This window comes from Pomacea canaliculata, linkage group LG9 (assembly GCF_003073045.1).
Source record: "Pomacea canaliculata isolate SZHN2017 linkage group LG9, ASM307304v1, whole genome shotgun sequence".
Taxonomy (NCBI): domain Eukaryota; kingdom Metazoa; phylum Mollusca; class Gastropoda; order Architaenioglossa; family Ampullariidae; genus Pomacea; species Pomacea canaliculata.
The window spans coordinates 2358868-2385352 of NC_037598.1; the positions used below are offsets into that span (position 1 = coordinate 2358868).

The 26485-nt window shown below is 38.7% G+C and overlaps 1 protein-coding gene and 1 long non-coding RNA gene across 2 annotated transcripts; both read right to left on the reverse strand.

Moving 5' to 3' along the window:
- Positions 1-1606: 1606 nt before the first annotated feature.
- LOC112572275 lies at positions 1607-4651 on the reverse strand. Its single transcript, XR_003100964.1, has 3 exons — positions 4054-4651; positions 3055-3192; positions 1607-2318 (listed from the first exon to the last, which is right to left on the reverse strand). It is a non-coding gene; the product is annotated as an uncharacterized LOC112572275 (long non-coding RNA).
- Positions 4652-12109: 7458 nt separating this feature from the next.
- LOC112572071 (multiple epidermal growth factor-like domains protein 10) lies at positions 12110-24659 on the reverse strand. Its single transcript, XM_025251593.1, has 9 exons — positions 24623-24659; positions 24218-24361; positions 22190-22333; positions 21054-21203; positions 19925-20068; positions 15205-15348; positions 14070-14219; positions 12957-13100; positions 12110-12564 (listed from the first exon to the last, which is right to left on the reverse strand). The coding sequence occupies exons 1-9, from the start codon at positions 24657-24659 to the stop codon at positions 12473-12475; spliced, it is 1149 nt and encodes a 382-aa protein (XP_025107378.1). The 3' UTR covers positions 12110-12472.
- Positions 24660-26485: the final 1826 nt, after the last annotated feature.

The following is a 26485-nucleotide window of genomic DNA, read 5'->3' on the forward strand; positions in this document are numbered from 1 at the left end:
TTATTCCTTACTTAAATCCTGGAGACCCATGTTTTTAATGGTGGATTACAATACCACGTGCAGTATGTCACAATTGCTATGTTCCGCTGGAATTTATGTATCTACAGTATTCTCGATGTTCTTTCGAAAATTTGACATTCGTTGCCGGTTACTTTATTCGACGGGGATTTGTACTCAAACAACAGAAAATGAGAAGAAAAATGTAAATAATATTTAAAATCAAATGTATATTCTAAAAAAATATATGACTGATTTGTACTTTTCTAGGTCTATATATTTTATAAATATTTTTAACTTAATGTTGAACTTTTAATTTACTTTCGATTTGGAAATTCTCTGTCAGTTACGGTCTTTCAGTTTATTTTACTACAAGACAGCAAAACGTATATTTGCTACAATTTGCCCCATGTAAATGTATTTAAAATGCTCTTTGAAACGGAGTGTCACAGATAGATATTTTTATTGTAGGTTAATAAATATAAATTTTTAAAAATACTGGTGGAAATTTCATTTGCGGGCATTCCCCGCGGCATAAACACGTCGGACATGTGTTAAAGGTGAACAGTGCCTCATGTACAGAACATAAAGTGGGACTGAGACAAGATCTGAACCCACAACGTTGACGACTAGTCCGAGAAACATTTTCATTGAGGCACAGAGCAGATCCAGGGGTAATATCATGAAAATATTTTTTTTTTTTTTGAGAGTTACTCTTTCTACACATCATAATTACTCTTCTGGGCCAGTTTTATATTAAATAGAAACACAATATAGAGCGGAAATTGCACTAACAAGAGAGGTGATTATAAATTCCTCACCCACAAACGGATAAACTAATGATGCAGAGGTATGTCCTTCGGTTTGTCTGACTGCACCCTCTGCTCTCACTCTTTGTGTCACGTGATATCCTTTTGTGTCAACTTGATGCGAGTAATTCACGTGCCTGCCGTTGATGGTTTAAAGTGTGATGTGGCGTTCGTTGGGACCCTCGAAAGCTGAATTAGTGAGCTAAATGAACTTCTCTAGGGAGCTAGACTTTACGTTCTTTAAATACCTCTATCATAGTTATTTATTGGCTGAAGACATCGTCGAAACAAAAAGCAAGATCAAGGTATGCAAATGTAAAACATTCTCACTGCACTTTCTTATTACGAATATCAGTGTTATATTGTAGACAGTTGACGAACATTCCTGACTTCACAAAAACAACTACAAACCTTCTCTTTGTTTATGCTATAATTTTATAATCTGTTTATGCAGAGAATGGATGAAATTCAAATGGAGGTTGCAAGAACTGGTGTTTATGTAAATAGCATGTACTTAACCAGTTTGTAAGAGGGAAAGTATGTGTCGGTACATATATGTATTTGAGGGTAGGCGTGCAGCCAGTCAGTCAGTCAGTCAGTCAGTCAGTCAGTCAGTCAGTCAGTCCAGTATGCAATAAAGTAAGCATGCGATGTATCGAAACGCACGTGTGTAGGGTGCGTAGGTCTGTGCAGATTTGTTTTCATATTCTTAGACATACAGGAATACAAACTATTGATAGCTACATTGTATGATTAAAAATTTGACAGAAAAAAAGTAGAGGAGTCAAAACAGATTTTGCTTATTATAATAAAACTTTATTTTCTTTTTAGTTTTGAACTTATTGTTAAAACATTTTTATAGAAAGGACGAATGAAGGAAAGGAAATCATTGATATTTGAAAAGCAATTAAACAGAGCATTCTTTGAAACACCTTTTAAAAATTATGAAGTGGCATCTCCATCACACATTTGTAATTTTCATTGCAATTTAAAAAGTAGGTAATGTTTAAGTCCAAAGTATATTTCATGTTTGCACCTGTCACGTAAAACACACAGCAATCTTCTTGTGCCCAGTGGTTGTCTTATTTTCATCACTATGGTTTGTGTCCCATAGGTCATTATCGAAAATAAAACAAGCGAAATGGCCGTGAAGTAGCTGATATTTACTGCTCTTTGATTGCCTTGTTTGTGACGGTCTGATGTCTTCACATGGAATACAATTTATTGAAAAGGAGCGAAAAAGGACTCCAGTAACAAATGTCAGCTGAGAAAGATGGGGCATAAACAATGTACTTCATAAGGTACGGCAGTCTTTAAACAACACAAATTTTAGGAATCAGAATCGTACAGAAGTTAGGGAGAGAAGAGTAATTGTTCAAAGCCATCTTGAACATCTCCGAGGGAATGTTAGTGAGTGTTACACCACGTGGACAGCCAGCGACATCGTCATGAATGTCGTACACAGCATCCAGATGGAGAGGTGACCCGGTGCGCTCCCTTCGTTCCTAGCGGCTGAAAAAATTAATTGTTCAATCAGGTTTACTGCATTTGGCAATGTTTAAATGATATGGACTGTACGGGACATTCATCCCTTTTATTCATAATGGCCCCCATTATAACATGCGGGGTGAATGTTTTCTTTTTCTTACCCAAGATTGCAATAGGAGTGTAGAGGGAGCGCTTATTTTCATGTATCGCTGATAGTGCTTTGTTCTTTAAGCCCTGTACCCTGTTCCCTTCCTTTGACATGGCCACCCACCCGAGCGAAATGACAGACCCTGTAGAAGGTGACGTAGCACCCAAGTGTTTGTGTAGAAATATCAGAGCCTTCATACTATTTGCATCATTAATTAATGTAATTATTTCACCTTACTCTGGTCCGCTGTCAAGTGACTCACGTATAGAAGTATTCTTGTCATTTAGGCTCCATATTATGAGTGTGAGAGAAGTACCATTGCACCATGAGAGCCTATGGTCCTTTTGTCTGTGGTTAGTGTACAGCCCGTACTTGGAAATAGCACCACTTTAGTTTACACGAGTTTGAATTCGGGAGAAACAACCACTGCACCATTCAGGTTTCTTTCATGTCAGTCCATTAGTGAAAAAAGGCCTTACATTAAATTCATGTTTTCTACCTGTTGGATAACCTGTGTTCTTAATTTGTAATTTACTTTGTGCTGGGATGCGTCTATTTACTTAACATTACAATGCTTTCTATCAACCATTTGACAATATATAGTATACTTACCGCAAGCTTTGCCAGATTGTGTGTATCCTTGTTTACAGTCACACTTTCCACTTTGTGCACAAATTAAATTGGGTTCGGTGCAGTTTCCCTGAGTTCCGTCCGGGGGTCCACAAGGATCTCCAAATCCTACAATGCGAGCTACGAACATATTTGAATTATCAATTAATGCCGGTATCTTTGTCCTTGCATTAGTGCATTTCATTTACAATATCTTAATTTCTTTTTTGCATGTATGAGCGTGCATGCGCATTTTTCTACACATCATTGGTCTTTATTTTTGATAGACAATGCTTTTATTAATGTTCTTCCAATTTGCCTGTTATTTTTAGTGCTCTCACTAATTTTTATAATAAAATTTTCATAATCATGAACTTTATTTATTTAAATTATTAATAAGTTAAACGCTAGTGATCATTTACAACTATAAAATTTAAATCCGATTTAAAAAATACATGTTTACAATTGTTATTACGTATGTGTACATCACGAATGAAAATCCAATGGTTTCCTTAACATCTTATGTGTTAACAAATACGATTTAAAACAAAAATACAGAAAATTTTTAACTAACGAAGGAAATCGTTAACAAAAAGGAGCTCTAAATTTCCAAACCATTTAAATATTTTGTCATGATATTTTATTTATGACGAAGGTAAAATAGTCTAATTCAAATCCTGCTTGAAATGTATTTCTTTACTATTTACAACAAATTATCAGCTATATAAAACAGTAAACAAATTGCACGCACACCCTCTCCCCTACACACACAGCAAGAGAAAGAAACAACTAATAAGGAGAGAGATTGTTATCGAACTCTTGTCGTAGAGGTAATATACAAAGAAAACTGGAAAACTTTATTCCCCGATGGGCGTGTGTGCGTTAATGTTTGGGTGCAGGGCCTGGTATCGAAACAATTTTATCTTTAATTAATAAATGACTATACTTATTAAATATTTCAGGGATTTCTATCAACCTTTTCACAATATAAAGTATACTTACCGCAAGCTGAATTAGACTGTTTGTATCCGTCTGCGCAATCACACTTTCCACTTTTAGTACAAATTAAAGTGGGTCAGGTGCAATTTCCATGACTTCCGTCCGCGGGTCCACAAGCCTCTCCAAAACCTACAGCTCCAACTACAAACATATCTAAATTATCAATTATCGCCTGTATCTTTGTCCTTGCATTAGTGCATTTCATTTACAATACCTTAATTTCTCTCTCTGTGCATGTATGTCGTGCGTGTGTATTTCTCTCCGTATCATTGGTTTTTAATTTTGATAGAAACTGCTTTTATGACTGTTTATGTAATTCGCCTCATTTATTTTTTGTGCTTTTACTAATTTTTACAATTTTTGTTATAATTGTGCATTTTATTTTTTTAAATGACTAAGAAGTTAAACGCCAGTGAACGTTTACGACTATAACACTTAAATCTGATTTGAAAGAAAACATGTTCACAATTGTTATGACCAATGCGCATTTCAAAACTGAAAGTACAATTGTTTCCATAATGTCTTAAGTGTGTTTTAAAAAAGTCGATTTAAGAAAAATGTAGTCACTTATAATTATAACTTACCGAATTTTATACTTATTGTCAAGCACCTACTCAGTAGGAAAACAAATTCATGACAAAAACAATTTGAAAGTCAATGTAGGCGAGTAGGCAACAAATCCCAAACCAAAATCAAACATAAAATTTGAATATAATTACCAGTCACAAGAAGACAGAAAAAACCAATCCCTAGAACTACCAGCTGCATTTTAGTTTCTTGTGTGTTTCCTGTTGTGTTGACTTCGGCAGAGCTGACTGACTTCAGGGTGGGTCTCAGACCTTTTATTGGAATCCACCCTGGCAACCAGGTTTGTTGATACAAACTGACACTATAGGATGTTGCTAGGCACTTAAGAGGTTTGTGCGGATTGGTCAAGTCTCCTGCTCTTGTATCATTCTTCTACACATTAACACAGCGGTTCTCAACCTGTGGGGCGCGACCCCCTGGGGGGTCGCGACGTGCCTACAAGGGGGTCGCGAAGGTGGTCATTTTTTAAAAGTTTCTTATACCGGTATTAGTGAAATTAGTTTACATTGTGTAACCGAGTGGGGAGGGGGCTCAAACTCCAAATCTCTCCTCCCTATTCAAGTACACTGTCTCGATATGCAGTGACTTCTCACTTCAAACTCAAAACACAATCCTCTCATCAATTAAGCCTCCAATAGTCCAATCTCCCTCCTCTCGCCTTTTGCCCTCTCTATTCCCCAATCTCTCATCGCTGACTCCCTCTCCCTCTCCAGTCTCACCTCTCTTTTTTTAAAAAAAAAAAAACATCTAAAAGGCACGCTGAAGCTGAACGTTGTGAATACTTCTCTGCAAGGGAAAGACACCACCATATTACAAACAACTGACAAGATGAATGCCTTCGTTAGAAAAATTTCGTTGTGGACGCAAAAGATACGCCAGGAAAATATTTTTGATATGTTCCCGTGCTTGTGTAAGTGCAAGGCTGACGTTAACTTGAATCTTGATCAGGTGAAGAATGTAATTATTGCCCATCTAAACAGACTGCAAGAAAGGTTTCAGCATTACTTCGCTGAAATTGATGTGACTAAATACGATTGGATTCGTAATCCATTTCTGGCTGATCCTAGCACAAGCGGGTTGTCCATGGAAGAAGAAGAGCAGCTCATCGACCTTTCGAGTGACCAATCCCTGAAAATGGTCTTCCAAACAACACCAGTGCCAAAATTCTGGATTAGCGTCAACGGTGCTTTCTGAGAAAGCAATGAAACATTTTCAACTTCGTATATGTGTGAGCAAGGATTTTCAGCATTGGCAGCACTGAAGTCGAAATACAGAAATCGTGTGGACGCAGAGGCTGAGCTGCGAATAGCAGTGGGTACGAACATCGCACACAGGTTCGCTTCTCTATGCAACAGCAAGCAGGCTCAACCTTCTCATTAATCAAAGTGAGTGTCTAATAAAACTAATAAAATAATATTTATTACCGCCACAGAATTTGCTTTAGTAAAATTTCATTAACAGTTATATTTCTTGCAGATACGAACTTTGTTCTTCCGTTGTTGATTTCCTCGACGCGGCGTTCGACGTTAGCTAGGGCTCCCTCCCCCTCCCCCACTCTTCCACCGACCTAGCTGGCTAAGGGGGGTCGCGGACGTACCGGTGTTCGTCAGGGGGGGCGCCACAAGTAAAAGGTTGAGAACCGCTGCATTAACACTTTCCATGAATGCTTTGAGTGAGTGTTTAGTCATTTCAGTCTCTAGAATATTCTTGGGAACATACCAACTACTTTAAATGCACCTAGTTTAACAGCAAAGCATTCAAAAAACATCTGGTCAGCATAAAAATTCTTGAAAGCTCTCAGTAAAATAATGTAATTTCTTCTTGTTTTATTTCTTTATCATGCTTACTAATATTATGCTTGATATTTAACATCGATGAGCAATCAATTTCTAACTAAAGAAGTAAATCGTTAACAGAAACCAGCGCAAAATTTCCAAGCCATTTAACTATTTTGTCATAAAATAGTTAAGTGACGATTTTTAAGTAATAAAACAATTATCTGCCCAAAATTTAATTACTGGATACTTATAATTAAATCTTTCAATGGCTTGGAAAATGCCTTCAATGATCAAAAGCTAAAAAGAATCGTGTACACTTTACCTTTTACTTATAAAGTTTACCCTGTATCTACCTTTTATTTATAACACCAGACATGACAAAAGCACCAACGTTCCTAATTTTTTAACAGTAGTTCAATGTCACTTGTGTCAAAAGTCACATTCCTTTGTCTTATCTTTTTATCTCTTTCCGTACTTTAATATTCAAAGAGTTATCTGAAAGTTGTTCACGAATCTTAATAATGCAAAGCTATTTATTTAAATTTCCTCGATTTCGCTGTTTGAAATGAATGCACAGAAATGGCATAGAAATAGTGGCAATGTTACTCGTTGAGGGTCTTTGCTATCAAACTTTGACCTCTTTTGGGCCGCGTGGTTATCGCGCTCAAAATATTTCCTTAGAGAAAAAGTTAAGATAACATTCATACCTAAAGAGAGACCTTTGACCTTTGATCATTTATTGAATTGAACTCACATCGGGAAACTCCAGAGATAGAAAGAAGGAAGCCAAATTTGCTTTAAAATTTAATTACATTTGATTGTATAACATGTCCTTATGTAAACAAACAACTGCTTGTGAATGACTGCGGTGAGAGGTCGGCGCTTTATCTCACGTGTGCCACTCGTACTCAGCTCAGGGTGTAATATGTTGAAAATGGCTTCCTGTAGGATTTGTATGTCCGTAGGTCTTATTGACGTCAGTTCCTCTGTACATCCTCTATAACTGCGCACCGATAACATTCGTAGAGCCATGCCACTGTGAAAGTAAAATATCCTAGAAGTTTTGTTTTAAAGTGTAACATGTTAGGCTCGTCCGTCTTTAGAAATATTAAAAGTATTGATACCCTAACATCACAACAACCTTATTTGAAATTGGGTGTAACATTCGCACATAATTGTGTTTACTAAATGTAAAAGTGAAAATGTTTTTATTCGCTGATGAATCTTTTTAAAATCATTCCTCGTTTCCGATGTAGCAATTCATAGAATTTTTCTGTTTCATATTTGAAAATGTCTCTTCGCACACATTCGTCAGCTCAGAGATTACCACCATTTTCCTTTACATTGAGTAAGAGTTTGATTTTTCAACATTTCTAAAATAACAACCATTTAGTCATGAAGTTCCCATAATCATTAGTTTATTTTTTCCAAGCCTAGCAGCATTTGTGTGATAGGAAACATATTTGTGATTGTCTTTAGCGTCCTCTAACAACTCTATAAACTGTCGGTGGGTGAGTCATTTTGTTCTAATAAAGTTCACGATTTTCTTTATTCGCAACCTGGTCCATGCCTAATACATGTTTACACATCGTATCTTGATAAATAATCCAATGGTGAAGCCGGCTTTGTTGTATGGATATGTTTCATGAGATGTTTGCCGAATTCAGAGGACCAAGGTTTTTGTGGGTTAACATTTAGAGATTAATCAGTAGTGACACTTCTCAGTTTTCCTGTTGGTGTCACTGCGTTGTTACACACCAGTAAGTGGAGTTAAATTAAAACAATTAATATGTGCCACCAGCCTTTTCTTTGAAGGCAGGGGACCCCGAGTATCTCACGACTCCATCAGAGACGGCAGCCACGTTGTTTGTTATTCTAGCACCTTCCTGTGTTAGAATTTAAAGTTTTAATGTTTGAGTGTATTTTATAGTAACATTTTATTTAATTAACCTATGTTAAATTTAAGAACAATAAACAAGTACATTTTAACCCGCGGGCTCTGCCGTGCTTTCTCCCCCGCCCGACACACACCATAGTCAAGATGTAAGATATAGCTATATATCTATAGTTTGTTTGTAAGTTTCCAGTGATGTACAACGTTATAATCTTCCTCATCTTATCTTTATTTTGAAAATAACACTTGTTCTGTCTAATTTTGCATCTGAGCATACTTTACGAGTAGATTTAATCACCGAGATTAATAGAGTTACTAACTTCTGTTCTCATTAGATGGAGTCGCGAGTTAACTACTAAAACGAGGCATGAGTCTACAAAGCTTCCGGTTTAGTCATTTTCATTGTTTAGGCTCGCCGAGACTATGCGGAGAACTTTGCAAGAGGCCAAGCGTTGGTCTCGGCAGACAGACAGCAGTCCACCTGTACACGTCCATGAGGGAGTCATTCTGTTGTTGCCAAAGCATGAAGTTTTCTGGTTACACGGATATCGTGAGTGCTCAAGGTATAAAATGACCAGTCCAGCAAGATTTTGGTCATGTCGGAGCATGTTCTGATACCGGGTAGGCAACCCTTAGCCAGAAAACAGGAAACACGAATGGGGAGTGGGAGGTAGTCAGATAACCCACCACGCTGATCGAGAGTAAACAAAGATTACAAATAATCTTACTAAAACCTAAAGAGCACTTCATTTTTAACATCAAGATTTATTCTGCCTGTTGGCAGAAATATATGTGACAAGAAAATCTACCTGCAAATATTGTATAAAGTGTTGTGTTGTCTGTCTTTACTGAACGCTGTTTTTCTCTCTAACATTCAATTTTTTTTTTGGTTTGCAATACAACATATGGAGATATGGGATGGTAAATGTTTCATAAAGATTAGATGACAAAACTGATGACATTAGTCTCCTATCTCATCGGCAAGAACACGCAAAAGCCAAACTAAGTAAACCAGCAGAGTGAGCAAAGAAGACTTGCTTAGAGGTCAAAAGAAAGAAGACTGAAGTGACGAGAATCAACAACAAGCAGGAACCCCCAATCTTCAAGGAGTGAACATCCTGGAAACAGATTGGTTCACGTATCTAGGAAGCATCGTCAACAAGGATGGTGGAGCGGATGATGACATCAAAAGCCGCATCAACAAGGCCAGGCATGCTTTCAACAGCCCATCTGGAACTCCCGAGCATTATCTTTCTACAGTAAGACCCGCATCTTCAACACCAATGTCAAGGCAGTCCTACTGTATGGTGACAAACACCATCAACAACAAGCTCCAGACCTTTACCAACCGATGCCTACACCATATTCTGGGAATAAGATGGCCTGAAAAGATCTCCAACAGCAGCCTGTGGACAAGAACCAACCAGAATGCCACAGGACACCCTGCACAAACCAGCTGACACCATTGCCAGGCAGGCACCTGACTGGAACCCTCAGGGAAAGAGGAGAGTTGGGAGACCATAGCAGACTTGGAAAAGAACAGTAGAGGGCGAGGCAAAGGACGTGGGAACCACATGGGCCCTGCTGAGGAGGGCTGGCCTATACAGGGTCCGCTGACGAGGTGGTGTTGCGGCCCTGTGCTCTTGGAGTGCAATCTTAGTAAAACAATTTAGTCATATAGACTGCATCCTCTGTACACGGTGGGCCACATACACCCGGTATATGTTTGCATAATAAGGAGTGAAATCAAAATGGAGAGTATAAGCAGGTGTTATATGTCTCACCTGTAGTATGTCGCAATGTTACATCCACATTACTGTGTTGACATGAAGGTGTTTATCGGAACGTGTCCTGCCCTCGTTCAAGGCTGGCTGTAGCATGATAACAATGAAATTTTGTGAACTTGACTTGTCTTGTTGTTCCTGTTGAAGAAAGTGTGTTAATCACACCTATGTTACCACCTGAGAATTTACATAGGACAGAACTGAACTATCGTTGACAACGGAACTTAACAAAGGTGAAAAGCAAGAAGAAAAGTTGGGGGTTTCTTTAATTCTTTGTTTAGTCAACGCCTATCACTAATGGTCGTGTTATACTTTTCAGGTACATATAATTGTGCAAAGTAACAACTTTTCTGAAACCCTTGTGTGAGCAATACTTTTTTGGGGTGTTTACAAGCATCAGCGACGGTTTTTTTTTTTTAACCGGGACGGAGAGTTATTGGAAGAATGGTGGGGAAGGGAGGTCAATATGTTGAAATAAATTGTAAGCTAAATTTTTTTCTCAAGACGCCAGGAAAAAAGGAAATTGATCAATTCAGATCATCATACTAAAATAATTCACAGTTCAGTATTAAAAGTAACCCTGACGATTTTAACTATTTGAATACTGTTGCCTGGCTAACCAAGGGAGCGAAGAAAGGAACCATTTTATGCAAGGTAAACAGGATTACCTCCCTTGAACTTTTAAAAGTGTCTTGCCATCTCTAAATATATTTATCGCCTTGAAAATCCATGTTTATTCAGACATCAACCCCGGTCCTTTTTAATATTGTATATTTTGTTCTGTTATTATCGTATTGCCTTAATTTTGTTATAATCTAGAGTTCCTTTTTCCTTCTTCTTACATCGAGTACCTCATGTAAAATAAAGTGTAGTTGTTGCTTATTGTGCTACTGTAGTAAATAAAGATTTGTTATTTGTGGTCTTGCTCCTTTTTACATGCTTGGTGTGAAAAACATGTTTTCTATGGAGATGGGATTTTTAACTGGGAAATTTGCATGATTTGGTGTTTAGCAGTGTGTTTTTAATCCTCTGTGAGTGACTCATGTTTTATCGTTCATTCCCTCATTTACTCCTTCCATTTGATGAACGATTACGCTAGTACTAATTACCAATCTTGTATGACAGTAAGGTGCAAGCAAACCCATACGTAAGGTGACCAGACGTTTCGGGGGCGAAAGCGGGACACGTGCAGATGATGGTGTCGTCACCGTCAAAGAACGCCGAAAAAAGTGATTTTTAAAGACAAACGGGACATTTGATGGACTTGCCAGAAAGCCAAAAGCGGGACATTGGGCGTTCCGCCCGATGAGCAGGCGGGACACGAGGTCAAAAGCGGGACGTCTGGTCACCTTACCATACGTACTTGTAAGTCAGTCAGTCAGTCAGTATGCAATAATAGGTACAACATTTTACAGGTACTTTTTATTTTTTGTGTGGTGGCGGCTGGTGTGTTTAGGTCTGTTTTTATCTGTATCCTTTAAGGGCGCAGCATTTCTTGTCACTAAGCAATAAGTGCTAATAGAACCATCCATATAACGCACTCATTCCCTTTTATTTTGAGCTTGTTTGTATTCTTTCTGTCGAAGTACAATAAAACAACACAGGAGTGCAGGAACCTATCTATGTGTGGGTTATTAAGTCAGTCAGTCAGTCAGTCAGTCATCAAGACAAAAATCTTACTGTTTTGTAAGGCACGTGCTTGTGTTCTCATTTGTATGTTCTCTTATTTTACTTACAGAAAAACAAGCCACAGCTTGGTCCATTCTTCGCTTGTACAGTGTCAATAGAAAACAAAGTAAAGAGTTAGAATTGCTTTCTTTAATAAATCAAGACTTTATAGTTTTTAAAAAGATGGTCTGAAAATAAAATTAAAGTACGAAGGGTAACGATGTATTAATAAGTCACATCAATCAATCAAAACATTGAAAAACTTTCAAAAAGAATTAGAGAAGTAAGACAAGTCCCACGTACTAAGTCTTCACTTTATGTTTAAAACAAAAGTGGGAAAGTTTTTATGTTTGTAAAACTGGTAATGTTTGCATCTGCCGTCATTTTCTTCACTATGTATTTTCCATAGATCATATCTGAAAACAGATGGCGGCAGGAGCAACAGCTGGCAGTTTTATGTATGATGAAGTCTAAGATCTTGCAGAAATAAGATTTTACTTTGTGCGGGACATCTTCATCTAGAGTATATGAAGCTCCTGATTGCCATGCGAAATATTTAATTAAAAAAACATTGAAAAAGACAGTAAACAACTAAAATGTTAGACTACACAATAATAATTGTGAAAGAAAAAGTTCAGTAAAGAATATTCATTGTCCTGGACGGAAAGGGTCAGACACGTTCAGCATGTTGAAGATGACTTGACTGAGCGCTACACCACGTTGACAGCCAGCGACACGGTCAAGATGGTCATACAGAGAGTCCACACAGCCACCTGTCCTAGGGCCACCCCTTTGTTTGAGGCTGAAAATAAAGTGTTTACACCATGAGTCATCCTTCTAGCACGAGGTTACAAGCTAAGACTCTATTATGGTTAAAACAATGCATCCACCCAGGGTGTCGAACACGAACGCAGGCTAGGGAAACTCGGATGGGGACAGTTTTCACGCCCTTGTCTATTAGTCTCGCGAGCTTTATTTTCCTCCTCTGTTTTTCTCTCTTTCTGAAAACTCAGCTGGTTTGTATGTGTGCGCGCGTTCACTAATAATTTTTTCATTTAGTTCAGCATTTACTTTTTGATGAACAAAGTTTACTTATCCTTCTCTCAAATTACTATTAAATTTATTTAATGATGCCTAATTATAACAACTGACTTTTTTTAATAATAATTTTACCGGGTAAAACTCAAAACTTACCACATTTTCCTCCAGCAGGTCCGGTGTATCCAGGTTTACATTCACACTTGTTGGTTTCTGCTGAACAAACGGCGTTGACATCCAAGCAGTCACCCTTTGATCCCTCTGCTGGTGTGCAGGCAGCTCCGATTGGGTGTTTAGCAACTGTGTGAATTTTTCAAGTTTTAAGGATTAGTTTTGGGTGTTTGCTTTTCACTGTTTACATCTCTATTCGTCGTCATCTTCGTCGTCGTCATCATCATCATAATCATCATCATCAATAATAATCATTAATCATTAATCATCATCATAATACCACACACACACCACTGTACAAATCATCTTAAATATATTTGTTATCCCTTTTGTTTTGAGAAATAAACAGGTGAGTGATAGATCCCACGTATTTGAAGCCGATGTCACCAACAGTGTCCAGTTCGACACCTGCACGGTGCAACATTCTTTCCTCATAAGACACAGATGTTAAACTGCTACATAACACTTTCATTGCCGAGGAAGGAAAACCAGCGTGAGAGACAAGAAGAGGTGGCCTCGACAAAAGTGCAATACCGCTCTCAAGGTTAGGTGACTACTTTTACCTTTGACCTTTTCCTACCAACCCTTTACCTTTCGCACGATTACCATTTCTACCAGAGGCCAACAACACTTATCATTTCACATTCGATAGAACACTGTGCATGCCACAGTAGGACTTCTCCCAATATGATTGGGTTGGTAGGTTGATATATTTTAGAGGATAACTATTATAAATTATTATATAAATTTTATTAACTGCTGACCGGTCCATTTTTTTTTCATTTAGGATACGGAGCATGGCATTGTATACATGACAACACATGATCCACAAACAACATTTTGATTTTTACGCTACTGTCTAAACAATACAGTAAACTCTTCTACAACACCCACACCACCGAGAACACACACAACACAACATACACTCGCACTTGCTCGCCTTCCCTTTCAAAATTAAAGAGCAAAAGAAAAAATGAGTTTGTTTTCTGCAAGTCTACAAATGAGTGTGTGGAGCTACTTCTTGTCATTGTGTCAGTAAGTAAATGTGTTTCATATTATGTCTGATAGTAGCTACTTAATTACACAAACTACACTTACTACAGGCTGATCCAGACTTGTAGTGTCCAGCATTGCACTGACACGTCGGGGTAGTCTGTGGTGTACAGACGGCGTTGGCGTTGGCGCAGTTCGACTGACCTCCATCGGTGTATGCACATGGGGAGTCAAGTGCCACGTTGTTCAAGAGAACTGCAACATTTCAATAATCATGTGCCGTCACTAAGTCCTTTCTCTTTTTTTCTTCCTTTATTTCCTCCTCTGTTCTACTCTCTTTCTGCCATCTCTGCTGGTGTGTGTGTGGGTGTGTGCGTGTGCACTAATCATTTTTTCTTTTAGCTTAGCATTTACTTCTTGATGAACAAAGTTTACTTATGCTTATCTCCAATTATTATCAAAATGATGTGATGTCGTCCTATTATAACAACTCACATCTTTTTTTCATAAATTTTGCATTTATTTTTTAAATCTCTCGTATCAAATGAACTAACGTGATTTAAGTCCCACAGCAGTAACAATTAGATACGATCACAGCAATCTATTATTCGATATAAGTTATTATTAAATTTGAACAGTACACATGGTCAAGAGATAACTAGGAATAGAGCTATTGCTAGTGTAACACTTGTTCCTCGTTGACGGATTGAACGAACGCGGGGTCAAACGGACATACGTGTGTGTGCATGAATGTGTGAGTGTGTGTGTGCACTTGCCAGCCTGTTTCCCATAAAGCACTTTATTTAGTGTGTGAGTATACACAGATAAATGTGTGTCTCTGTAAATTGTAGTCAACATTAGAACGTTACTTTCTTTTTGGAGATTGTTTTGTTTTTCCTGAGTGCAGTAGGATATGAAAGCAAAAAGCAGACAAGAGAGGGAATTATTTCCAAAAAAAGAATTGACACAAAACGGAAGTCATAGCAACAAAAACGGTTTCGCTGAAACATAACTGAAACATGTCTTTTTCGATAATATATTTTTTATGAATTGCAGTATTCATAATATTTTTAAATTCTACTATATTTTAGATTGTAAAAAGCATTATCTACATTACTTACATCAATCAAAAATTTCATTATCTAGTGTGTTTATAGCCTTTCTCCACATAATAGTGGTTTAATCTATCCTGAAATCGCCTTGAACACAATAATTTTACTGGGTAAACCTCAAAACTTACCACATTTTCCTCCATCAGGTCCGGTGTATCCAGGTTTACATTCACACTTCTTGCTTTTTGTTGAACAAACGGCGTTGACATCCAAGCAGTCACCATTTGATCCCTCCGCTGGTGTGCAGGCAGCTCCGATTGGGGGTTTAGCAACTGTGTGAATTTTTCATGTTTTTAAGGATTATTTTTGGGTGTTTGCCTTTCACTGTTTACATCTCTATTCTTCGTCGTCGTCGTCGTCATCGTCGTCGTCGTTGTCGTCGTCGTCGTCATCATCATCATCATCATCATCATCATCATCATCATCATCATACCACATACACACCACTGTAGAGATCATCTTATATATCTTTTTTTAATCCCTTTTGAATTGGGAAATAAACAGGTGAGTGATAGATCCCAGGTATTTGAAGCCATTGTCACCAACAGTGACCAGTTCGACACCCGCACGGTGCAACATTCTTTCCTCATAAGACACAGATGTTAAACTGCTACATAACACTCTCAGGGCCGTGAAAGCAAAACCAGCGTGAGAGACAAGAAGAGGTGGCCTCGAGAAAAGTGCAATACCGCCCTCAAGGTTATAGGTGACTGCTTTTACCTTTGACCTTTTCCTACCCACCCCTTTCTTGCCGCCCTACGAGACGGGAGGAGGTAGTTCTTACAACATTAAGGACAGGACACACCTATGCCACGCAAGGATACTTCTTAGGAGGTGAACCACCACCTGTTTGTCCCTGGTGTAGGGAAAATTTTACTGTTCTACACTTTTTGATTATCTGTCCGAAGCTTCAGACTATTCGTTGTCAATTTTTTACAGAAAAATCTTTATTTTCCTTATTCAGGTCCGTCCCATCGGCGGCAATCTTTTCCTTCTTAAAGAGAATATGGCTCTATTATCAAATTAAAAATTTGTATATATGTTTTGTTTTTAGTGTGATAGTAAAATTTTTTGGACTTCAACACCCCATTGAATGCTTTCCCACCCTTTTTTACATTTTGGTTACTTATTATGTTGACCTTTAAAAGTATATCATGTTTATAAGAATTAGGACGTTTAAACTTTTTAAGTTACAGCTACTTTTGATATAGCCATAGTTGCTAGTGTTACGATATCCTAGTTACGCCCCTTGATTTACTCTTTTGTGCGTGAGTCTGAGCTATTCTAAGTAAACATAATCGTCGTCTTGGAGTGTGTTATTCTGTTCGTAGTAAGGCAGAACGCCATGAAACATAACATGGTGGCAGCAGCAAGTCGTTTGTTCTAGTCTTATGCAACTGGCGACTGTGAGTAGTCGACGTTCCTCACTTCATTCGCTGCGCGTTCCGCTTATTCTTTGTGACTTGACTAAAGCCGTTGGAAAACAATATGGCAGAAAACCAAACTGTACGACGCAGTACACACCGAGTGCAGCCTCCACCACCCCTGAAGTCTCCCGGGACAAAGGAGTCCTGGCAGCTCTTCAAACAGATGTGGACCAACTATTGTATCATTTCCCGCATCCATGATGACGAAGATGCTCAGACGGCCTGTCTATTTCTAATGGACTCCACCTACGAGAAGGCCACACTGCTGCGGACATCATTGCCGCATTCGATGACCACTTCATCGGTAAAACTAATGAAACATAACAGCTAGCACTGCATAAAACACAAACAAACAAACCTGTCGCACGATTACCATTTCTACCAGAGACCAAGAAAACTTATCACAGCGGTTCTCAACCTTTTACATGTGGCGACCCCCCTGACGAACACCGGTACGTCCGCGACCCCCCTTAGCCAGCTAGGTCGGTGGAAGAGCGGGGGGGGGGGGGGCAGCTTTAGCTAACGTCGAACGCCGCGTCGAGGAAATCAATGCAATTCAACAACGGAAGAGCAAAGTTCGTATCTGCAAGAAGTATAACTGTTAATGAAATTTTACTAAAGCTAATAAATATTATTTTATTAATTTTATTGGACACTCTCTTTGATTAATGAGAAGGTTGAGCCTGCTTGCTGTTGCATAAAGAAGCGAACCTGTGTGCGATGTTCGTACCCACTGCTATTCGCAGCTCAGCCTCTGCGTCCACACGATTTCTGTATTTCGACTTCAGTGCTGCCAATGCTGAAAATCCTTGCTCACACATATATGAAGTTGAAAATGGCAGCAGAACTTTCATTGCTTTCTCAGAAAGGAGAGGATATTCACCGTTGATGCTAATCCAGAATGTTGGCACTGGTGTTGTTTGAAGACCATTTTCAGGGATTGGTCACTCGAAAGGTCGATGAGCTGCTCTTCTTCTTGCGTGGACAACCCGCTTGTGCTAGGATCAGCCAGAAAATGGATTACGAATCCAATCGTATTTAGTCACATTCAATTTCAGCGAAATAATGCTGAAACCTTTCTTGCAGTCCGTTTAGATGGGCAAATAATTACATTCTTCACCTGATCAAGATTCAAGTTGTCAGCCTTGCACTTACACAAGCACGGAAACATATCAAAAATATTTTCTTGGCGTATCTTTTGCGTCCACAACGAAATTTTTCGGACGAAAGCATTCATCTTGTCAGTTGTTTGTAATATGGTGGTGTCCTTCCCTTGCATAGAAGTATTCAAAACGTTCAGCTTCTCAAATATGTCCGATAAATATGCCATTAGCAGCAGCCATCGGTCGTTCTTAAGCAGGTCAGCCTTGTTGAAAGAGTTCTCCTTCAGAAACACCCACAATTCTTCCCGCAATTCAAAGACTCTTGCGAGAGCTTTTCCACGCGACAACCACCTTGATTCGCAGTACTAGAGCAAGGCGTCCTAGTCGGCTCCCATGTCTTGACATATCAGAGAAACAGACGAGATCTGGCAGAACTGTTCTTTACAAAGTTCACCATTTTTATGACATCTGTTAGCACTGTGTTCAACTCAAACACTCAAATCTTTGGAAGCTAGAACTTCACGGTGGATCATGCAGTGAGTCCAAACTACGTCTGGAGCAACCTTTTAAACAAGAGATTGCAACCCTTGTTTCTTTCCAGCCATTGCAGGGGCGCCATCTGTGCACAAGCCGACGCAGGAACTCCAGGAAATGCCTTGGTCCTTAAGGAAGTCATCGACAATCCCAAAAAAATCTTGGGCTGTTGCTCTGCGTTCAATTTTCTTGCAAAATAAAAAGTCTTCCAGAAGAGTATTTTCCCACACGTAACGAATGTAAGCAATCAAATGTGAGTCACCTGCAGTGTCAGTAGCTTCATCTAACTGCAAAGCAAAATTTTTGCTTTTTATACGACTGATCAACTGATCAGACACGTCTTCAGATATCTCAGTTATTCTTCGGCGAACTGTGTCATTTGACAAAGGAATGGCTTGCAGTTGCGTAGCAGCATCTTTTCCTATCATGGTCCGTACAATGTCCATTGCTGCAGGCAGTATTAATGACTCTCCGATCGTATGTGCTTTTTTGTTTTGAGCAATGCGATAGGAAACTTGATACGAAGCCATCAAAGCTTTCTTAGGAATTGATGTATGTGAGACAAATGTTTTTTTGTCTCTTTTGTATTCTTGCAATTTTCGTTCAAAAAATTCGAGAGGTTTGCAAGCTAATTCCGCATGCTGAGTTTCCAAATGGCGCCGTAGTTTGTTTGGCTTCATACTCTCTGGAGCTAATATTGCGAGGCAAACAACACACTGTGGCCGTTCTTTACCATCAACAATAATGTTTGTAAAACCCGTTTTCAAGTATTCATTGTCATACTTTCTTACTTTCGTAGCAGGCCTTTCTGGTTTTTCATCGGCTCCAGCACCCAAAACTTGCACATCGCTCGTTTCTTCACTTTTTCTTTTCAAAAAACCACCGCAATCAGTTCCTTTTCGCAGCACAAATTTATCCATGGCTATCTTCTTCAGGACAAACACGTGTACTTGCATCCAAAATTTTGATTAAAACTGCTGTCTTTATCCAGTCGCAGCGCATTGTCTGGTCATGGCCTTCTGTCAGGGACCTAGAGTACTAGGACTGAGCACGTGCGAATGAAAGGGTGTGAATGATGGACGTTTCCTGAATGCGTGCCTTTTAGATGTTTAAAAACAAAGAGAGAGGTGTGACTGGAGAGGGAGAAGGGAGTCAGCGATGAGAGATTGGGGGAGAGAGAGAGGGCAAAAGGTGAGAGGAGGGAGATTGGAGACTTAATTGTTTAGAGGGGGATTGTGTTTTGAGTTTTGGAAGTGAGAAGTCACTGCATGCCGAGACAGTGTACTTGAATAGGAAGAAGAGATTTGGAGTTTGAGCCCCCGCACCACTCGGTTACACAATGTAAACTAATTTCGCTAATACCAGTATAAGAAACTTTTTTTAAAAAATGACCACCTTCGCGACCCCCTTGTAGGCACGTCGCGACCCACAGGTTGAGAACCGCTGACTTATCATTTCCCATTGGATAGAACACTGTGCATGCTACAGTAGGACTTCTCCTCATATGATTGGGTTGGTAGGTTGATATATTTTAGAGGATAACTATTATAAATTATTATATAAATTTTATTAACTGCTGACCGGTCCATTTTTTTTCATTTAGGATACGGAGCATGGCATTGTATGCATGACAACACATGCTCCACAAACAACAGGTTTATTTCTGCGCTACTGTCTAAACAATACAGTAAACTCTTCTACAACACCCACACCACCGAGAACACACACACAACACAACGACTTTTTTTTAATAATAATTTTACCGGGTAAACCTCAAAACTTACCACATTTTCCTCCATCAGGTCCGGTGTATCCAGGTTTACATTCACACTTGTTGGTTTTTGCTGAACAAACGGCGTTGACATCCAAGCAGTCACCATTTGATCCCTCTGCTGGTGTGCAGGCAGCTCCGATTGGGTGTTTAGCAACTGTGTGAATTTTTCAAGTTTTAAGGATTAGTTTTGGGTGTTTGCTTCTCACTGTTTACATCTCTAATCGTAGTCGTCGTCGTCATCATCATCATAATCATCAGCATCAATAATAATCATTAATCGTTAATCATCATCATAATACCACACACACACACCACTGTACAAATCCTCTTATATATATTTGTTATCCCTTTTGTTTTGAGAAATAAACAGGTGAGTGATAGATCCCAGGTCCCAGGTATTTGAAGCCAATGTCACCAACAGTGTCCAGTTCGACACCCGCACGGTGTGACATTCTTTCCTCATAAGACACAGATGTTAAACTGCTTCATAACACTTTCATTGCCGAGGAAGGAAAACCAGCGTGAGAGACAAGAAGAGGTGGCCTCGACAAAAGTGCAATACCGCTCTCAAGGTTAGGTGACTACTTTTACCTTTGACCTTTTCCTACCAACCCTTTACCTTTCGCACAATTACGTTTTCTACTAGAGGCCAACAACACTTATCATTTCCCATTCGATAGAACACTGTGCATGCCACAGTAGGACTTGTCCCAATACGATTGGATTGGTAGGTTGATATATTTTAGAGGATAACTATTATAAATTATTATATAAATTTTATTAACTGCTGACCGGTCCATTTTTTTTCATTTAGGATACGGAGCATGGCATTGTATGCATGACAGCACATGCTCCACAAACAACATTTTGATTTCTACGCTACTGTCTAAACAATACAGTAAACTCTTCTACAACACCCACACCACCGAGAACACACACAACACAACACACACAACACAACACACACTCACAAATGCTCGCCTTCCCTTTCAAAATTAAAGAACAAAAGAAAAAAGGAGTTTGTTTTCTGCAAGTCTACAAATGAGTGTGTGGAGCTACTTCTTGTCATTGTGTCAGTAAGTAAATGTGTTTCATATTATGTCTGATAGCAGCTACTTAATTACACAAACTACACTTACTGCAGGCTGATCCAGACTTGTAGTGTCCAGCATTGCACTGACACGTCGGGGTAGTCTGTGGTGTACAGACGGCGTTGGCGTCGGCGCAGTTCGACTGACCTCCATCGGTGTATGCACATGGGGAGTCAAGTGCCACGTTGCTCAGGAGAGCTGCAACATTTCAATAATCATGTGCCGTCACTAAATCCTTTCTCTTTTTTTTCTTCCTTTATTTTCCTCCTCTGTTCTACTCTCTTTCTGCCATCTCTGCTGGTGTGTGTGTGGGTGTGTGCCTGTGCACTAATCATTTTTTCTTTTAGCTTAGCATTTACTTCTTGATGAACAAAGTTTACTTATGCTTATCTCCAATTATTATCAAAATGATGTGATGTTGTCCTATTATAACAACTCACATCTTTTTTTTAATAAATTTTGCGTTTATTTTGTAAATCTCTCGTATCAAACAAACTAACGTGATTTATGTCCCACAGCAGTAACAATTAGATACGATCACAGCAATCTATTATTCGATATAAGTTATTATTAAATTTGAACAGTACACATGGTCAAGAGATAACTAGGAATAGAGCTATAGCTAGTGTAACACTTGTTCCTCGTTGACGGATTGAACTAACGCGGGGTCAAACGGACATACGTGTGTGTGCATGAATGTGTGTGTGTGTGTGCACTTGCCAGCCTGTTTCCCATACAGCACTTTATTTAGTTTGTGAGTATACACAGATAAATGTGTGTCTCTGTAAATTGTAGTCAACATTAGAACGTTACTTTCTTTTTGGAGATTGTTTTGTTTTTCCTGAGTGCAGTAGGATATGAAAGCAAAAAGCAGACAAGAGAGGGAATTATTTCCAAAAAAAGAATTGACACAAAACGGAAGTCATAGCAACAAAAACGGTTTCGCTGAAACATAACTGAAACATGTCTTTTTCGATTATATATTTTTTATGAATTGCAGTATTCATACTATTTTTAAATTTTACTATATTTTAGATTGTAAAAAGCACTATCTACATTACTTACATCAATCAAAAATTTCATTATCTAGTGTGTTTATAACCTTTCTCCACATAATAGTGGTTTAATCTATCCTGAAATCGCCTTGAACACAATAATTTTACTGGGTAAACCTCAAAACTTACCACATTTTCCTCCATCAGGTCCGGTGTATCCAGGTTTACATTCACACTTCTTGCTTTTTGTTGAACAAACGGCGTTGACATCCAAGCAGTCACCATTTGATCCCTCCGCTGGTGTGCAGGCAGCTCCGATTGGGGGTTTAGCAACTGTGTGAATTTTTCATGTTTTTAAGGATTATTTTTGGGTGTTTGCCTTTCACTGTTTACATCTCTATTCTTCTTCGTCGTCGTCGTCATCGTCGTCGTCGTTGTCGTCGTCGTCGTCATCATCATCATCATCATCATCATCATCATCATACCACATACACACCACTGTAGAGATCATCTTATATATCTTTTTTTAATCCCTTTTGAATTGGGAAATAAACAGGTGAGTGATAGATCCCAGGTATTTGAAGCCATTGTCACCAACAGTGACCAGTTCGACACCCGCACGGTGCAACATTCTTTCCTCATTAGACACAGATGTTAAACTGCTACATAACACTCTCAGGGCCGTGAAAGCAAAACCAGCGTGAGAGACAAGAAGAGGTGGCCTCGAGAAAAGTGCAATACCGCTCTCAAGGTTATAGGTGACTGCTTTTACCTTTGACCTTTTCCTACCCACCCCTTTCTTGCCGCCCTACGAGACGGGAGGAGGTAGTTCTTACAAGATTAAGGACAGGACACACCTATGCCACGCAAGGATACTTCTTAGGAGGTGAACCACCACCTGTTTGTCCCTGGTGTAGGGAAAATGTTACTGTTCTACACTTTTTGATTATCTGTCCGAAGCTTCAGACTATTCGTTGTCAATTTTTTACAGAAAAATCTTTATTTTCCTTATTCAGGTCCGTCCCATCGGCGGCAATCTTTTCCTTTTTAAAGAGAATATGGCTCTATTATCAAATTAAAAATCTGTATATATGTTTTGTTTTTAGTGTGATAGTAAAATTTTTTGGACTTCAACACCCCATTGAATGCTTTCCCACCCTTTTTTACATTTTGGTTACTTATTATGTTGACCTTTAAAAGTATATCATGTTTATAAGAATTAGGACGTTTAAACTTTTTAAGTTACAGCTACTTTTGATATAGCCATAGTTGCTAGTGTTACGATATCCTAGTTACGCCCCTTGATTTACTCTTTTGTGTGTGAGTCTGAGCTATTCTAAGTAAACATAATCGTCGTCTTGGAGTGTGTTATTCTGTTCGTAGTAAGGCAGAACGCCATGAAACATAACATGGTGGCAGCAGCAAGTCGTTTGTTCTAGTCTTATGCAACTGGCGACTGTGAGTAGTCGACGTTCCTCACTTCATTCGCTGCGCGTTCCGCTTATTCTTTGTGACTTGACTAAAGCCGTTGGAAAACAATATGGCAGAAAACCAAACTGTACGACGCAGTACACACCGAGTGCAGCCTCCACCACCCCTGAAGTCTCCCGGGACAAAGGAGTCCTGGCAGCTCTTCAAACAGATGTGGACCAACTATTGTATCATTTCCCGCATCCATGATGACGAAGATGCTCAGACGGCCTGTCTATTTCTAATGGACTCCACCTACGAGAAGTCCACACTGCTGCGGACATCATTGCCGCATTCGATAACCACTTCATCGGTAAAACTAATGAAACATAACAGCTAGCACGGCATAAAACACAAACAAACAAACAAACCTATCGCACGATTACCATTTCTACCAGAGACCAAGAAAACTTATCATTTCCCATTGGATAGAACACTGTGCATGCTACAGTAGGACTTCTCCTCATATGATTGGGTTGGTAGGTTGATATATTTTAGAGGATAACTATTATAAATTATTATATAAATTTTATTAACTGCTGACCGGTCCATTTTTTTTCATTTAGGATACGGAGCATGGCATTGTATACATGACAACACATGCTCCACAAACAACATTTTGATTTCTACGCTACTGTCTAAACAATACAGTAAACTCTTCTACAACACCCATACCACCGAGAACACACACACAACACAACGACTTTTTTTTAATAATAATTTTACCGGGTAAAACTCAAAACTTACCACATTTTCCTCCAGCAGGTCCGGTGTATCCAGGTTTACATTCACACTTGTTGGTTTTTGCTGAACAAACGGCGTTGACATCCAAGCAGTCACCATTTGATCCCTCTGCTGGTGTGCAGGCAGCTCCGATTGGGTGTTTAGCAACTGTGTGAATTTTTCAAGTTTTAAGGATTAGTTCTGGGTGTTTGCTTCTCACTGTTTACATCTCTATTCGTAGTCGTCGTCGTCATCATCATCATAATCATAATCATCAATAATAATCATTAATCGTTAATCATCATCATAATACCACACAAACACACCACTGTACAGATCCTCTTATATATATTTCTTATCCCTTTTGCTTTGAGAAATAAACAGGTGAGTGATAGATCCCAGGTCCCAGGTATTTGAAGCCATTGTCACCAACAGTGTCCAGTTCGACACCCGCACGGTGTGACATTCTTTCCTCATAAGACACAGATGTTAAACTGCTACATAACACTTTCATTGCCGAGGAAGGAAAACCAGCGTGAGAGGAAAGAAGAGGTGGCCTCGACAAAAGTGCAATACCGCTCTCAAGGTTAGGTGACTACTTTTACCTTTGACCTTTTCCTACCCACCCTTTACCTTTCGCACAATTACGTTTTCTACTAGAGGCCAACAACACTTATCATTTCCCATTCGATAGAACACTGTGCATGCTACAGTAGGACTTGTCCCAATACGATTGGATTGGTAGGTTGATATATTTTAGAGGATAACTATTATAAATTATTATATAAATTTTATTAACTGCTGACCGGTCCATTTTTTTTTTTCATTTAGGATACGGAGCATGGCATTGTATACATGACAACACATGCTCCACAAACAACATTTTGATTTCTACGCTACTGTCTAAACAATACAGTAAACTCTTCTACAACACCCACACCACCGAGAACACACACAACACAACACACACAACACAACACACACAACACAACACACACTTTGAGATGCCAGGCAAGAACTGTGCGATTCCAGGATGCCCTGCTTGCAAAAGTCGAAACAAAGGTTTATCATTTTTCCGCATAAGAAGACTAGATAATAAAGACTGGGAAAAAGCTCTTGTGAGAACTGTGAATCGTTGTGATTCTAGCTTCAGCATCGAAAGAGTGACCACTCGCTCCAGACATTCTATTGTTTAATGAAGGTAAGTCTCCTTGTGAGATAAATATAACCTTTTATATTTTATAATAATTCGACTTTCCAGTGGTTCTAAGTATTGCTGTGCCAGATGAAAAGATTTAAAGTTGTAAAAATAATCAAACTATTAAATCACCTAGTATAAACAATGTTTAACACTGCTGTTTTGAAACTGCTGAGTGCTGGATACGGTTCGCAATAGAGAGAGAGAGTGTGTGAAGAGAATAAATAACCTATTATAATATTTAATTTGTTATAATATAACCAACTCAAGGTAAAACAAAAGTTGAGAAGTAAAATTAAATGATTGCATTTTTTGTATATACTAACATTAACATGAATAGGATTACTTAAATTCAACCATTGTTTAGCAATAAATCATTTAAAATTAAAGCAGAACACTTAGTGTTCCTTCTTCAAAAGCTCAAATAACTCTTTGCTGGGGCGGGATTAAATCAGCAAATTAGTGTTAACTTCATGACTTTTATATTTGGTTCATTTGGCCTAACTTTACTCAAATGAGGTAGGTAAAGAGAAGCAATAACCAGTGGGCTAATTCTGTACACAAGATAATTAGCTTATTATCATCAGATACAGGTCTGTCTGCCTTACATTTAATCTATTGAAATAATTTGCTACTTTTTATCTGCCTGTAGATCTCTAACTATATTTGTTCACTTTCAGGTAAAGGCATTTGTCATCACCTTATCCCAGTAAGTCAACCCACAGAGTTAATGCCAAAAAAGACCACTGAAACACCTAAGCCATAAGCTAGGAAGCCATCAGTGAGCATTGATTATTCATTACTAGGATACAACATGGTCACTGTCAAGAGTAATGCATGATTAATAAATGCGTTTTATGTGAAAACTGTTGAACATTATGTCTACCAATTTAATGTTCTTAATGCTTCTAGCTTTAACATTCGGCATTATACCTCTTGATGACTTTACATCCTTGCAGGGTAAGATACTCATATATTTCTTGTCAACTGGTTAAAAACATCTACAGTAGCTAAGCTAAAGCATTCATGTGAAGAGTAGACCTAATTGTTGCTTCAATAACAAGAGGTTTATTACCTTTGTTTACATTTTAAGA